This window comes from Cryptomeria japonica, chromosome 1, assembly GCF_030272615.1.
Source record: "Cryptomeria japonica chromosome 1, Sugi_1.0, whole genome shotgun sequence".
Classification (NCBI taxonomy): domain Eukaryota; kingdom Viridiplantae; phylum Streptophyta; class Pinopsida; order Cupressales; family Cupressaceae; genus Cryptomeria; species Cryptomeria japonica.
Window position 1 is genome coordinate 606,313,016 of NC_081405.1, and position 13,978 is coordinate 606,326,993.

General features: G+C 30.1%; 1 protein-coding gene across 1 annotated transcript; it reads right to left on the bottom strand.

Annotated features, from left to right (window-relative positions):
• Positions 1-4,251: 4,251 nt before the first annotated feature.
• Positions 4,252-5,588, bottom strand: LOC131060106 (uncharacterized). The gene is made up of 2 exons (XM_057993210.2): positions 5,403-5,588; positions 4,252-4,729 (listed from the first exon to the last, which is right to left on the bottom strand). Exons 1-2 carry the CDS (start codon positions 5,583-5,585, stop codon positions 4,571-4,573), a joined length of 342 nt encoding a protein of 113 aa, XP_057849193.2. The 5' UTR covers positions 5,586-5,588; the 3' UTR covers positions 4,252-4,570.
• Positions 5,589-13,978: the final 8,390 nt, after the last annotated feature.

The window sequence follows — 13,978 nt, forward strand, 5'->3', positions numbered from 1 at the left end:
TTGTATTTTGTGCAGAAACTTGTGCAGTACCTGCAATCAATGCATTCCACTCTGCCTCCGCTGCTGCAATCTGCAACAATAAATCATCACTTCTGCAATCTGCCTATTCTTCTTCAGGGTCATCCTCATTCGCTAGATTCAAGACTACATCCTCCTCACCCCGGGAGGCATCCTCCTCATCTTGGAAGGGAAACAAACCAATCTCTTCTTCAAACAACGAATGCAACAAACCCTCTTCTTCTTCAGCCTAAGTCTCCTCCGATTTCCATCCATCCCACCAATGACATTTGGTTTCAACCTCCACTTGGACATCACTCTCTACCGAGTCTAGACTACCAAGAAATTTTTCGATGATTGATTCAGCTTCATCATCTAATTCAGCCTCATCATCTAAAACTTTAGCCTGTTTATCAATAACATAAAAGCACCCAGCTCCGGGATCAAACACAAAGTAAGGGCACCCATATCCAGGATCAACTATCCACTCAGATCCCATCTCTGCTCAAGCCAACCGTGGCTCTGATACCAATTGTTAGTTTAAAAACGAGCAGAGAAAACACATAATAATGAACAGAAAATAGCAGAAATAATAATAGACACAACAAAGAACTCAAGACACAAGATTAACGTGGTTGCAGGGATAAATCTTATTAACCAATATCCAATTACACAGTACATTATGTATGGGCTGCACATAGCCATTTATATAAACATATCAAATATGAAATGAAGAGTCTTCTGGGGAAGACAAACAGCCATGTGAATGTTGGGCTTCATATACCCAACACATACAAAGATCACAATAATCGAAGGATTTATAACACTACAAATATTTACACATTTCAATCATAAATTTCACAAATATGTAAAGAAACCAATCTAATATTTTTACACAATTTTTTTCAAATGATTTCCAAATAAAAGGGTTAAATATCCTACGTAAACAAGCTATTGGAGAAGTTCTGGTCTAGATGGAGAATCCTTCCAATTTTCCTCCTCACAATATTCTTCTTTTATCACCATCTCAAAGCCCTCATTCCAAAAATCCTCACAAGCACAAGATATCCAAAAATAAAATAAAGTGCCAAAGAGATCCTCTCCACTAAACTAAATGAAACTAAAATAACCTAAAGGGAGAGAAACTCCCACACCTAACTTCCCAACTAACTCATTCTCATAACTTTTGGGAAGGGGAAATTTTAAAACACTAAAACAAATTATAAGAAGTGGTTTTATACTCTGCAAGGCCTCCCAAGTCTATTTCCTAACACCTATGATCACTTTTGAAACATAAAATGTTAGTTTTATACATCAAAAAGCCCTTCTAAAATGAAAAGAAAACAAATAAATAAAAATAACCAATATTACTTGACAATTATTGTACTTACACAATTCACAAGAGTAATAGACATTGAATTTTAAATAATCTGATATATTTCTTAGGTCTCTTTCCTTATCAAATAACATGATAAACATCATTCATAAGCTACATGGGGGTTAAATAGAATTAAATATTTACAAGTGACTAATTAACATAAACATAATAATAATTGCAAATTAAATGATCATTTGTTAGGGAAAATTATAATTAAGTTATTATTAATCAAATTTATTCTAACTCATACACTCGATTAACATAATAACATAACACCGCTTCATGGAAGCTTCCACGTATTAGTATACTTCCAAATCTCTAGAAAGTCAAAGAATACACACAAATCCTCGAGAAACAATCATAAATTCATGAACTATAAGTTAAATTCCATATAATTTACAAACAAAGGGGTCCCACATCACCCCCACCCCCCTTGCCCTACCCTCCCAAGATTAGACTACCCCTTGGAAGTCCTAAAAAATATGTGGGCACATAGTCGTCATGAGAGAAAGGTCCTCCCAAGAAAGGAGGTGCAACAAGCATTACTCACAAGACCTATGAAAAATATAGTAAATCCCTCAGAGACTAGTCTCATTCATAGCCTCTATCTTTGTTATAAATATTTCTCAATGTATCAACACCCTCATATGTCGTCCAAAGGATCTCTTCTAGATATGATACTTTATAGATTTCACATTACACTACATATCCCAATAGTTACAAAAAAAAAAGAACATTAAGAAATCTTCAAAATCAAGTAAAAAATATTCAAAATTCCAATATAGATCTTACAAAATAAGGCAATACTCAAAATTACAACAAGGCAACATTTCCAAAATTTAAATAAATGCATAAAAATCCTCCATACAAGAAATTAATAGTATTTTTTAAATCTCAAAATGAAATACTAATGAACACACTTTTAAAAAAAAATCATTAATCAATAAATAAGGTAACATCATTACACATTTCACAGAATTTTGCATTCAGCGAATGGTCGTCCCAAATCACATGTTTAAATATATAATACCCAAAAAAAAACATATGGTGGTCTGAAACCACAAATTAACAATAACATAACCATGTCTTTTAGAAAAAGCATAGTTTCACATGTTATCTAATATACTAAAAATCATTCAGTTGAATTAATCTAAAATTATGAACCGTAGACAATTGCATTCCTCTAGATCCACACACTGCTTTTTCCATCAGTACTTATGATTATAATATGCTGAATTTTTCCATTTTACTAGAAAAGTCATGAAGACATCTCAACTTCTTATGAAGTTGTATTGTATCTAATCTTCTTATTTCTGGATATCAAATGACTAAATTGAAGTGAAACTGTACACATTAATATTTATCCTTATCCTAAGGGTAATGAAAATATAAGAAAGGCTTCACATATGAATCACCAGTGGATCCATAAAAAGGGGGAGATAGAGGAAAACATTCCAAAATGACAATGAGGGTCATATTGTAACCATTCTCGTCACATAGCCACATGGTATCTCATCTTACTACAAAATATCTTTATCTAAAACAAAACAAATAGATAAGTCACTACAAATAGACAAAATTGGAGGGGAGTCTACATCATCTAATTTACTTCATACATTAGTAGAATCTACAAAGATATCAAAAGGTTTCCAACTATTATTAGCATCATCTTTTTCTTTGTTGAAAGATGAATGTCACAAACCAGGACATAGAAAGAGTATAATTTAAATAATATATAAAATATAAATATTAATAAATTAAAAAAAATTATATGTATGTAAGTGTATTAAGAGAATTTTTAAAGAATTAAAAATAAATACCTATAAACCATTAAATACCATTATTAGTATATTTGAAAAGACACTCATAATATAATTAAACTTTATATGAATAAAAAATAATTGTCTTTTTTTTTCAAAATACATTAATTGTTAATTCTTGTCCATTTTACAATAGTAATGAGTATTAATTGTTTTCGGTGTTGTCCCTCAATTGTTTGATAGACTTCATTGACATACATACATACACATATATATGGGATTCTTGTTAATAATAACAAGTTCTTTTAAAGGATATCCTTCCTTGATCTCAAACCTAACCCTAGATATTGTTAGTGATTTCTCTATTCTTGTGACTAATGTCTCTTCCAAAAGAGTTATATGGCGTCCTAAGCACACTAAGGACACTATAACTTTCCAAGACACTATTGACAAGAAAATTAGTTGTCAAACTCCAATACATGAAAAGGATTCCACTAACATTATCTAGAGTTGAGAAACTATTCTCAAGATAAAATAAAATTGGAAAGTATTTATCTATTCAACAAAAATTGTATAAACATGTGCACTTTTTAAAACTAATTAAACTTTGTTTTTGTTGTTTTTGTTATTTAATATTAAAAAATCAATACCTCTTCAAAATCTAATTTACATTCTTAATCAAAGACAAGTTTTCTCAAAATAATTCTAATAGAAAATAAGTTTACATGAAATAGAACAAATGTTGAATTTAAAATAAAAAATAGAAAATTAAAACATATCATAATGATTATTCATGTTGTGAATGTTTATTAAACAAACCAGTTTGTATAAAATTCTTATGTAATAGAAAATAAAAGTATTCAAGAGAAATAGTTTATGAATAGATATTATAAAAAATAAATTTATACAATAAATAGAAAAATGTCTAAAAATAATTTCAAAATTAGACAAATAAATATGAAAATTTATTAAAGAATGAGAAACTCTTTAAAGAGAATAATTTATTTATTTAAGAGATCTACTAAAGCATTCATGATAAAATTTTAGTCTAGGCCAAGATCAAAATGCATTAAAAAATTTCCAATTTTATAAGATAATATTCGTGTCATTGTACAATTAAGAGAGCAATCATAATCAATCTGAATTAACCCCACCAAAAATTAAAGATCTAACAAAGCATCAATGAAGGAATTGTAGCTCAACTCAACATCAAAATGGCCGATACATGAAATATAAGACTTTTCAAGCATTTTAAAAATTTGTTGCTGTGTTTAGATTTGTTGCGTCACTGTGCGATGAAAGAGACACCTTGTTAAAGCCAACTGAGACCAGTCATTCAACTTTCAAAAAATTTCTGATCAAGTTGTTCTCCTTGAACTCAAACCGGAAATTTGCACAGCACATTGCTCGATTTTATTCAGTTCTTCGCATGCTATCATACATTGAACAAAAAAGCATTACATGAAGGACACTTCTTAACTTCTCTGGGTATCATGATATATGACAGGCATTTCCTGCAACCTTTCAGAATGGGACGGGGATCTTTCTTTGTTCTTTTGCCACAGCTCCTGCAAATGTAGAACAACTCCCCTGTCTGCAAAGTCATGAAACTGGAAAATTAAACTTCTATAACAATAATACAAGTGTAACTATTAATAAAACGCATGATAATCTGCCTGATCAATGCTACAAAATTTTCAATATCTTTGACATCAAGTTTAGATGGTGCTATAAACACCTCCTTATAGTCCTTTCCTAACAGTTCAATTGGCATTTCCAGAAGTAATAAGTTCTTGTAATTTTCTAATGGCAGATACAAAAATTTTAATACTTTACATAGTCTATAAACCCTAATTTTAAGGCCAGTAGCCTGGAATATGTCTATTCTCCTGTTTCCTTCTGCATAATGTACTTTCCTTCAATACCATTCACCTATGTGGTAATTTGAATGTGAGCTCCTGTACCCTATTATCAGTCCCGAGCCCTAACTTGCAGCCTGGAAAATGAAGAAACTCCCTACATGCTTTTTCACCATAACCCTACCACTAAAACTGTAAAGAATATTATTGCATTCTGTTTAGCAGATTTCCTAGAGCCTGTAAATTTACTGATACCATCAAATCCTAAGCTGAAGCCTAAAAAATTAGAATAGAAATCCATCAATCATATTTCAACCCAGAAACAGACAGTTCATTATATTTTAGATTATCAGAGACCCAGACCACCCACATGAAACCCTAAATAGAACAAAGGATTATTCGGTATACCTTAATAGCCAGACATTGCTCCCAACCTTTGGGCAAAGGCTCAGAAGGAAACTCTATTTCCCTGGACCCGCCATCATCAACTTTCTCAGTTCTGGGGACCATGGGCAATCTTGCCATTGATTGCATGGAAAGGGAAAATTCATCAGCTTTCTCAATTTTGGGGACCTTGGACGAACTTGCCATGCATTGCATTGATCTGATTTATGAAAACCAGATTACAATACCTGGTGTGATACCTGCGGTATTGTAGATTTCAACACAAAAATTGACAACAAGAAGATTGCAAGCCAAAAACTGTCTCCATTCTATTCAAAATTGGAGTTTATACAAGTCGAATGTATCCCAAGGGTCACACAAATCCCTTGGAATTGAAACGAAGAGTCACCATAATGTTTATTACAATTAAACTACTAAAACTATCAAAATTATCAAAAAACTAAATATAAAATTTAGTCCACTTTGAGAAGGCATAACTTTCTCATCCTAGCTCCGAATTACAAACCGTTTGATGCGTTGGAAAGGTATTCAAATAATCTAGAACCAAATTTTGGAAACATCGAAGATGTCTCTTCATGTTTCCGCGCCCAACATTTGTCCAAAAATGCACCGAAGACCCTCAAAATTGCAATTTACTAAAACATAGAAAATTTTGAAAATTAGATTTCAATATTTTCCCAATTTAATCCTGATCATGCATGGAAAGGGAAAATTCATCAACTTTCTCAGTTTTGGGGACCTTGCGCAAACTTGCCATGGATTGCATGTAAAGGAAATCAATTTCATAGATTGTACTGAACAACTTCATACTTGTATATATAAAGACCGAGCACATGAACAGAATTGTCCATAGCTTGATAAACCAAGAAAAACATTAATGGGTGTATCAACCTCACATTAAAACCAACGAATATGAATAAATTGACCGCTTTGATCGGTGTATCAAACTTTAATGGGCGTATCATATCCTTCAATTTGAGCAGAAAATCTTCACATATTCAAGCACAGACAGCATAGAAGATTCTGCTTTCACCCTCAACATTAATCACATTAAATTTTTTTACAAAACAATTACATGTATTTGAATTCAGCCAATACAAAACCAAGATTTTTCCACTCATTTGCAACTGCATTAAAGCGACGATAGGTTCACAGAGATCAAGAAGTACAGTTGCCCCAGCATGCACATGTTTGTACTTAAAATTGAATACCATTTATTTAATATTTACAGTCTTTGATTTCCAACACCTCAATTATAGTTATTTCTACTTTGAAAAGAACGAATGGTAGTTTTATTAGGGTTCTTAAGGTTTATCCTTTAGTTGATACACGTAACACCATTGATAGGTTTGTCGATTGGCGGGAAGTGAATGTGTAATGGGTGATAAACCATAAGTGGACATTAATTAGCCCCTCAACGATCCTGGTTTGAAGTTATCCTAAACGTTGTCTGGCTTCTCTTCTAATTAATCTTTACTTAGGGTTAGCAAATTCTAGGGGCTTTCTTATTGGACCGCTCCAAGTTTCCAAATTTAGCCATTGATTGTAGTGGTGAGGTGTTATGTGGTTATTTAACCAGCATTTTAATGCTGATGAAGATTTGCTGGGAACATGTCCTAATAAATATGAGATATATTATGATTTTTCAATGCGCAGTAAAAATTTAATTGTGTTCATATTAAATTTTTTTTTTTTAAGTTTTAAGTTTAAAATGGTTTTCTTAAGTTATATTAGTTTTTATGTGAACTTAGGATGACTAAGATGCTACAAAAAAAATATTGATAATGATTGTAGATTTAAATTTGATTTCATTTTCATATGAGAAGTTACACATCTCTTATATTAAAAGGGTGTTTCAAAGTTGTTATTGTTTAAGTTCTTATAACTTACTGGTTGCTTAAATTGTTTAACGCTACTACACCAGTTTAAATTTAAGAGTTTTGATCAACTTTCTATGTAGTCGTTTGTGTAGTTAACTACCAGAATATATACTATAAGAGAACAACTAAAAATGGATATAGGATTGCTGAACAGCTAAAAATCCATCCACTGATGTTTTTTTTTTCGGTAACGTGACTTATTTTAGGGTTGATGGTAATTTTAACATCCTGTATGAGCCATTTTTTTCAAATGCAGGACTAACAGTTTTATAGATATTGATGAAACGGACTTAGTGAATCATTTCTTATGGTTTAACCAACAGTATAGAGCAGTATTACAATTTTTAATTCATCTTTTATTTGTACATAATCATAAACATTCGAGTCAGGCCATCCATTGTGTATGCCTTCATATTCATGTCTAAGTGTGCAATGGATATTCGTTAACATATTCTCTTGAGATAGAGGTATGTAATATTGTTTTACAGATTTCATATTGTTTTCATATTTGCAGAATCATTAGCATATTAATATTCAACTTTTGGAAAGCTATCTATATTGATTCTTACACCAAAACAACTGGGTTATCTTGAAGAAAATCTTGTGCTTGCAAAAAAGAAAGTTCAAGAGAGAAAGGCATAAAATACTGTATACTGATCAGTTTACGTAACATTGACACAAGCATTTAATTGTCTTCTTAAAATAGTTGTTATCTATTAATAGCATGAATTTTCCACACTTTATAATTTCAGTATGCATTGATCTGTGGTTTTGATTCTTAATATTTACCAACATCAATGTTTTAGATATGAAAACAAAATAAAATCAGTATGGATTGTAATATAAGATCTAAAATCATGAAAATGAAAATAAATGAAACCAATTTTATCTTATAGGATCCTGAAAATATGATCCAAAATATTGATATTATAAAATGTTGCAAAACTGAATCCAGAAATCTACACATACTGAGTCTTCATCTCCTAAATGTGTTTACTTTGATCTTGGTTGTGTACAGGTAATTGGATTCCAGCATAAGTGCTTTATTCTCAAGGAATGGGTGGGTATTATCTACAAATTCATTCATTTGGTTAAAGATTTTAGATTTTTACAGTCAGATGATATCTTGTAGAATTACAAAATCAATAATATGAAAAGGATACAAATTCCACCTAAACTTTGTAACACTAATATTTGTCTGTTCCATCCTATAGCTTACAAATCTGGAAAACGGTGAAGAAAATAGTCTAAGTGATTGTAACTCGGAGGGGCAAGAAAATGGTCTAAACGATTGTAACTTAGAGGGGCAAACTCCTCCACCTGCATTTCGTGTACAACCAAGCTAGTCAAACTTGCAAGGGAGTGGATTTTGAAACCCTAACCCTAGAGATTAGGGTTTCTGCTTCGCTATCTGTTTCTCCATAGATTTGTAAGGTGTTTACCTGCATGTACATGATGTTGCTTCGTGGATGAAAGCACATATTTTTATACCATAAATAGATTTGCAGAAAAAAGTATCTGTAAAAAACCTGTTCTGGCAATTATAGTGAAAAAAAAAAAAAAGTTATGGTGCACACACTGAAAAACAAATTACTAAATCGGGTTCATCTCTGTAGTTTTAATGGTAGTTTTTAAATCGGGGAGCACTTCAACAATGTCACTTCAGCAATGTCTAGATTGTTAGAAGTTTTCCTGGCTGATTGATATAACTTTTTGTCATAGATTGTGATTGAAACTTTGTTCTTCAGTTATAGTGCCAAAACAATCAGAATGAATATTTGATTATATATATTAATTAATTAAAAATTCATTCTTTCTATTTAAAAAATAAATATGATCAAATTTGCATTTAACTCATAAATGTGCATAGTGACTATTAGGTCAAATCAGTATACTGTATGTCTCCAAGCATTGACATAAGCATTATTATTTTAATTATAAAAATGACAGATAAATAAGTGGGACAAAGAAAAAATGCAGCCTTTAAATTGAGTTGTATGCAAAGTTCATTACATAGGAAAAAGATTGGATGAAAATGATGAGTAGTTTCAATGAAGTAAGAAATTAAAAAAAACTAAAAAATAGATATCCTATTTTCAATGCATCATTTTTATTTTAATATCTCTTTCGATCCATGAAGGTGAGTCCAAATTTACCAAAAAGATTGAATGAAAATAATGAGTAGTTTTAAAGAAGTTTAATCTACTTAAGAATGATAAAAAGAAAAGTAAGAAATTAAAATCCTATTTCACGGGTAGAGGAGGGTTGTAGAGCGATTCTTTAGCATTTATTCGTTTGTGAAATTTTCTAGGTTGACATTTATTCACTTTCAAAAGATTTAGGGTTTTTATATAATGTTTGGTTTTGTTGTATTTAATTTAGGGTTTTGCATTTTATATTTTTGTATATGTTGCATAGTATGTTTTCATTATCTTTATGAATAACTTCTTTTCAATTTTAATAAACTCATTTGAATTGCAGAAATGAGGAGATCAATGCATTGTAGAAGGAATGCAAGATGCCAATGAGAGTTGTAAATCTATTTTACAACTAATTATTGATTCATTTAACAATTAAAAACAATGAATTTATTTCAATTTTAAAATTTGAAATGATTTGCATGCAAAAAGAAAAGGTAGAATAAAAATGTTATATGTCTAAATTAATTAAAGGTTATAAGTAAGATAATTTTAATTATAAGAAACTTTGAACTATTTTAAAATGTCTATATTTTAATTATAAGAAACTTTGAAGCTATTTTAAAATGTATTTATTTCATTAGGACAAAGCTTCACGGTAATTATTTCATAAAAAAATTCAAATAAGGAAAAACAATATTCATAAGAAAATTATATAATATTAAAGACTTTTTTAACCATTAACTAAACTCGTACTACAATCCTAATCCTAACCATTTTCCTAACCCTAAAAGTGATGCAAACCATAAATATAAATCCAAACCATAACCATAATAATAAATATAAACCATAACCCTAGAAAAACTCCTAAATGTGACCCTAAATCCTAAGCCTAACCATAATCTTAACCCTTTCCCTAACCTTAATCCTAACCATGATATAAATCTAAACCCTAACCATTAGCCTAACCTTAAAAATGACGTAAACCCTAACTATAATCCCAACCCTAATCCTTAACCCTAACTCTCACCCTCTAATATAAACCCTAACCCTAACATTGTGATATAAACTGTACCCCTAAACATAAAATTAACCATAATCATAAATCCTAATCCCAACCCTAATCCTAAGTCCATGATATAAACCCTAACCCTAGAAATAATCATAACAATAACATTAAATCCTAACCCTAACAATAATCGTAACCCTAATCCTAACTCTAACCTTAAACCCTAAATCCAAAACCTAACCATTAACCTAACCCTAACAATGATGTAAACCCTTACTACAATCCTAACCCTAACCATTAACCTAACCCTAAAAGTGATGCAAACCATAACCATTAGCCAAACCCTAACCATGTTGTAAATCCAAACTATAACCATTAACTTAACCCTAACAATGATATAAACCATAAACATAATCCTAATCCTAACCCTAACCCTATGATATAAACCCTAAATCCTAAGCATAACCACAATCTCAACCCTAACCCTAGCCTTAACCCTAACCATGATGTAAATGCAAACCCTAACCATTAACCTAACCCTAAAAGTGATGCAAAACACAACTATAACCCTAACCCTACACATAATTCTAAGCATAACCATAAATCATAAGCCTAAACATAATCTTGACCCCGACCCTAACCCTAACCATTAACGTAAACCTAAGAATGATGTAATATCTATCTATAATCCTAACCCTAACCCTTAACCCTATGATATAAACCCTAACCATAGACATAACCCATATCATAATTCTAAATATTAATCCTTTGAACCACAATCATAAACTTAACCATAACCCTAACCCTGATGCTAATCCTAACCCTAACGTTGTGATATAAACCCTAACCCTAAATGTAAAACTAACCATAATCATTAATCCTAATGCTAACCCTAATCCTAATCCCATGATATAAACCCTAAACCTAGAAATAATCATAACAATAATACTAAATCCTAAGCCTAACCATTAACTTAACTCTAACAATGATATAAAACCTTACTGCAACTGTAACCCTAACCATTGACCTAACCCTAAAAGTGATACAAACCATAACTATAACCCTAACCCTAACCCTAACCCTTAACCCTGAGTATAACCCTATGATATACATCCTAACCCTACACATAATCCTAACCGTAACCATAAATCCTAATCCTAAACACAGTCTTAACCCTAACCCGAACCCTGACTCTAACCATTAACCTAACCCTAACAATGATGTAAAATCTATCTATAATCCTAACCCTAACCCTAATCCTATGATATAAATCCTAACCCTAGACATAACCCTAACCATAATTATAAATGTTAAGTCTAACCACAATCTTAAACTTAACCATAACCCTAACCATTGTGCTAACCCTCACCCTAACACGGTGATGTATAAACAACAACCCTAAACATAAAACTAACCATAAATGTAAATCCTAATCCTAACCACAATCTTAACCCTAACCCTAATCATGATGTAAATCCAAACCCTAACCATTAAACTCACCCTAACAATGATGTAAACCCTACCTATAATCCTAACCCTAACCCATAACCATAACCACCCTAGCCCTATGATATAAAGGTCCTAACCCTACATATAATCTTAACCATAACCCTAAATCCTAATCCTAACCACAATTTTAACATTTATTGTAACACTAAACATGATGTAAATCCAAACCCTAACCATTAACCTAACCATAAAAATGATGTAAACCCTAACTATAATCCTAAACCTAATCCTTAACCCTAACCCTAACCACAATCATAACCCTAACCTTATGATATAAACTCTAATCATAGAGATAATCCTAACCATATACCTAAAAATTAAGCCTAACTAGAACCTTAACGCTTACAATGATGTAAATCTAAACCCTAACCATTAACCTAAACCTAACAATGATGTAAACCCTAACTATAATCCTAACTCTAACCTTAACCCTAGACATAATCCTCGCCATAATGATAAATCCAAAGCCTAACCACGATCTTAGCCCTATCCCTAATCTTAATCATGAAGTAAATCCAAACCCTAATCATTAACCTAACCCTAACAATGATGTAAACCGTAACTATAATCCTAACCCTAATCATAGCCCTATGATATAAACCATAACCCTAAATCCTAGCCTAATCACAATCTTAACGCTAACCGTAACACTAAACATGATGTAAATCCAAACCCTATCCATTAACCTAACCTAAACAATGATGTAAACCCTAACTACAACCATAACCCTAACCCCTAATAGCAAGACAAAATGAACCCTATTCCTTATTGAATTAGGCCTACTATTTTAAACCAAATCAAATCCTAACCCTAATAGTAAACCATAATGAACCCTAATCCTTATTGAATTAGGCCTACTATTTTGATTCCAATCCTAACTACAATTATAAATCTAGAATTTAACCAAATAGAATTCTAAACTATACAACAATATATATATATATATATATATATATATATATATATATATATATATATATATATATATATATATATATATATATATATATATATATATATATATATATATATACATATTTATATATTGAAATTAATTTATGTCATGTCTTTCAATTCATGTTGCGATTGCTACTAGCTTATATATATTTAATAATATATATAGAATAAGCCGAGAGGTATCCTTCTCGAATCAATAAAAAAATAGGCCCCTCTAGAAGGATACCTCTCGGCTTATTCTATATATATTATTAAATATATATAAGCTAGTTAATAATGGAGGGTAATGATGTGCCCATTATTTTTGGTTTATATTTGACAACCATTCAGATGTCAAAATATTATAATTAATTATAAACATAATATTTTCAAAATAAATACCATATAAAATCACATATGTACTCATCAAAATTATAAGTAAAATGAGATATTTTAAAGAAAACTCTCATTTCATAATTACAATATGTAGCAAATATAACTAATTCAATTAAAATATATATTTTATAAATTTTAATTTTTAATGATTTTTTTAAAAACAATAATAATAAAAAGTTTAAAATTTTAAAATTTGTATTAGGTAAAAAATTATTTGTTTTTGTTTGTAGTAAAGATAATTTAAAATAAAGATAGTCTAAAGTAAATAAAATAATTTTCAAGTAAAGACAATAGTTTCTATTGATATATAGCACAAATGTATTGATTTTTTTTTTAATGAATTTTAGATTTGATTAAATTCATTTTATTTTTAATATATAATGAATAAATTATTTAATTGTCAATGATATTTCTCATTTGATTAGATAATCCATGTTTAATTAAGAATGTTTTAATCTTTATAAAATTAGAATTAAAAAGTTTCTTTTAAATTTAAATTTTACATTGGAATGAAAAAAATAAAAAATAAAATACAAGGTTATTTTTAAATTATATAATTGTATCATAATGTGTATTTAATTATTAAATATTAAATTATAGAAATAATAGATTTCATAATAGTAATCATTGGAAAATTAGAATTTAATCTATTTGAACATGTAATAGAAGTATATGTTTAAGCCTAGATTTTAGAATATGAAATTATTGGCA

Bases quoted from the DNA above. Each gene is read 5' to 3' on its own strand.
- LOC131060106 (XM_057993210.2), bottom strand. From the start codon at position 5,585: ATGGCAAGTTCGTCCAAGGTCCCCAAAATTGAGAAAGCTGATGAATTT. The intron at 4,730-5,402 runs GTATACCGAATA...ATGACTTTGCAG, and splicing joins AGCAATGTCTGGCTATTAAG to ACAGGGGAGTTGTTCTACAT.